General features: G+C 46.8%; 1 protein-coding gene across 1 annotated transcript; it reads right to left on the reverse strand.

Annotated features, from left to right (window-relative positions):
* Positions 1-234: 234 nt before the first annotated feature.
* K441DRAFT_662504 (uncharacterized protein) lies at positions 235-1623 on the reverse strand. The gene is made up of 3 exons (XM_067649052.1): positions 1182-1623; positions 836-1104; positions 235-759 (listed from the first exon to the last, which is right to left on the reverse strand). The coding sequence occupies exons 1-3, from the start codon at positions 1440-1442 to the stop codon at positions 525-527; spliced, it is 765 nt and encodes a 254-aa protein (XP_067502351.1). The 5' UTR covers positions 1443-1623; the 3' UTR covers positions 235-524.
* Between the last annotated feature and the right edge of the window lie 310 nt (positions 1624-1933).

The raw sequence follows: 1933 nt of genomic DNA on the forward strand, positions 1-1933 counted from the left end.
CAACAATATCAGTAGTGACTACGGCAGCGACGACAACAGCGGCGACCACTGCCGCCGCCGCCTTTAAAACAATAAGCGACTGAAGTTTACTGCAAGCCTTGATAGCTCGCGCCGGCGCAAGAGCAAACGCGGCCGCAGCAATGTCCGATCTTCCCGCTCCAATACAGGTGGAAACCAGGATTGGACGTAAGTTTTACATTCCTACCATTGCGTTCACAAATCTGGTCGTCGCTTGTCTGTACAGTACTACAGCTTTGCGTATGATCCACAAGGTACTACCAAGCCAGCATGGACAAAAAAGCTAGGATAAACTATATTTGTTGCTTTAATAGGAAAGAATGAACTGCTTAAAATGGAATAACGAGACTCCTCATGGGTACTACTCCTCATGCCACCGAGATTCTATTAATCCAATTCCGAGATTGTCCATTTAGAGACAATACTACCGATACCTCCATGGCAAGTTTTGGGCAAAGCGGCATTTCGTGCACCGCACCTCCACTTGCTTCTCAAAGAAGATCAACTCAAGTCTCAATCAATCGGCCCTCCTCACCGCCTGACGATGTATCGACTGCTTTAGCCTTCTTGCTAACACCTGCGCCTGGTGTCTCCTGCTTCAAAACACCCAAAGTAAATTGCACCGTAAACCCAGTTGGCTGCCATCCAGAACCCTCAAAATTCCCGTATTTCTTTCCCTCCCAGAACCTGGTTCTTGTGATGGCGATGAGTCGAAGTAATAACATGGTCAAGAGCTGAAGTCTGTATCATAAATATTAGCACATAATTCTTTCTCCGACGGATGGTGATGTTTGGGAAGGGTCTGGAGAAAGCTTGCCCAATGATGATCCCAAAGCCAGCACTAATACCCATCATGATCCTCACAACATCTCTCGCCTGTCTGCACTCCAATGTCTCCGGCAGAGGTTTGTAATCTGGATAATTGTTCCATCTCCGACAAAAATTCGTGCCTGGCCAGCCATTCCAGAAAATTTCTCCAGAGAAGACGAAGATCACGATTGACATTGCAATATGGACGGCGAGATTGATGGTTATTGGGATTTGGAGGAAGATCGTTGGTGCTGAGAGGATGAAGTTTACAAATAACTAGAGGGGAACTGGAGTTAGTGATTGTGCGCGAGGGGGCCGCTTTCAAGGAGGAGCGAGGGAATAGGAGCTCTTACGCATATTGCCAGGTCTCGCACCCTATCTGGTGAGCTGTAAGTGTATTGAAATGGTCCCACTTGAATCAGAACATAGGATGCAATGAGGAGGCCGAATATCGAGATAGAAAAGAGCGAGATGAAGATTGTCAAAATCTTAATTGGGCGTTTGAAGTGAGCATTCGCTGGCGAAGTCTTGGTGACATGGCTCTCTGTTTCGTCATAGTTATCGCTGTGATCGTTGTCGGCGAGGAAAGGGGTGTTCTCGGATCGGCCAGGCATTCTAAACGAATTAAGGGAGTAGATAAAAGTTTGGACTTCAAATAGATTTGGATCGTTTAAATTCTAAACAAAATAAATGCAGGGGACAAAGCAAGATATATAGAAGTTAATGGAAAGGATTCGTATTTAGGCAGCAATGATGCTTAACGTGGATGCATATGCCGCACCCAGCCCCCACAGGTTCTCTTGGCGTTTCAAGGCGGAGCGCAAGTTAAAAGCCCCAGGTTAATACGAGGTTAGGGCCACCCCTGCTAATAACGCGCCCAAACCCCGCACAAGGTCGCGCAGCAACTGCCCCCAAGTACACCACCCTGGCGCATCTCGCTGTAAGTGCCTTATTAGCGCTGCTGATCATTCGGAGAACGCCGTCTATTTTACTAGGTAAAATGGGGTTAGTCTCCGACGGATCAGCACGCTTAGAGACGCCCATATTAATATTAAATAAAGCTTTTCAAATCAAGCGATTGTAAGGGTTTTTGCCTATATACTGA

The sequence above is a fragment of the Cenococcum geophilum genome (genome assembly GCF_001692895.1).
Source record: "Cenococcum geophilum 1.58 unplaced genomic scaffold K441scaffold_30, whole genome shotgun sequence".
NCBI lineage: Eukaryota > Fungi > Ascomycota > Dothideomycetes > Gloniales > Gloniaceae > Cenococcum > Cenococcum geophilum.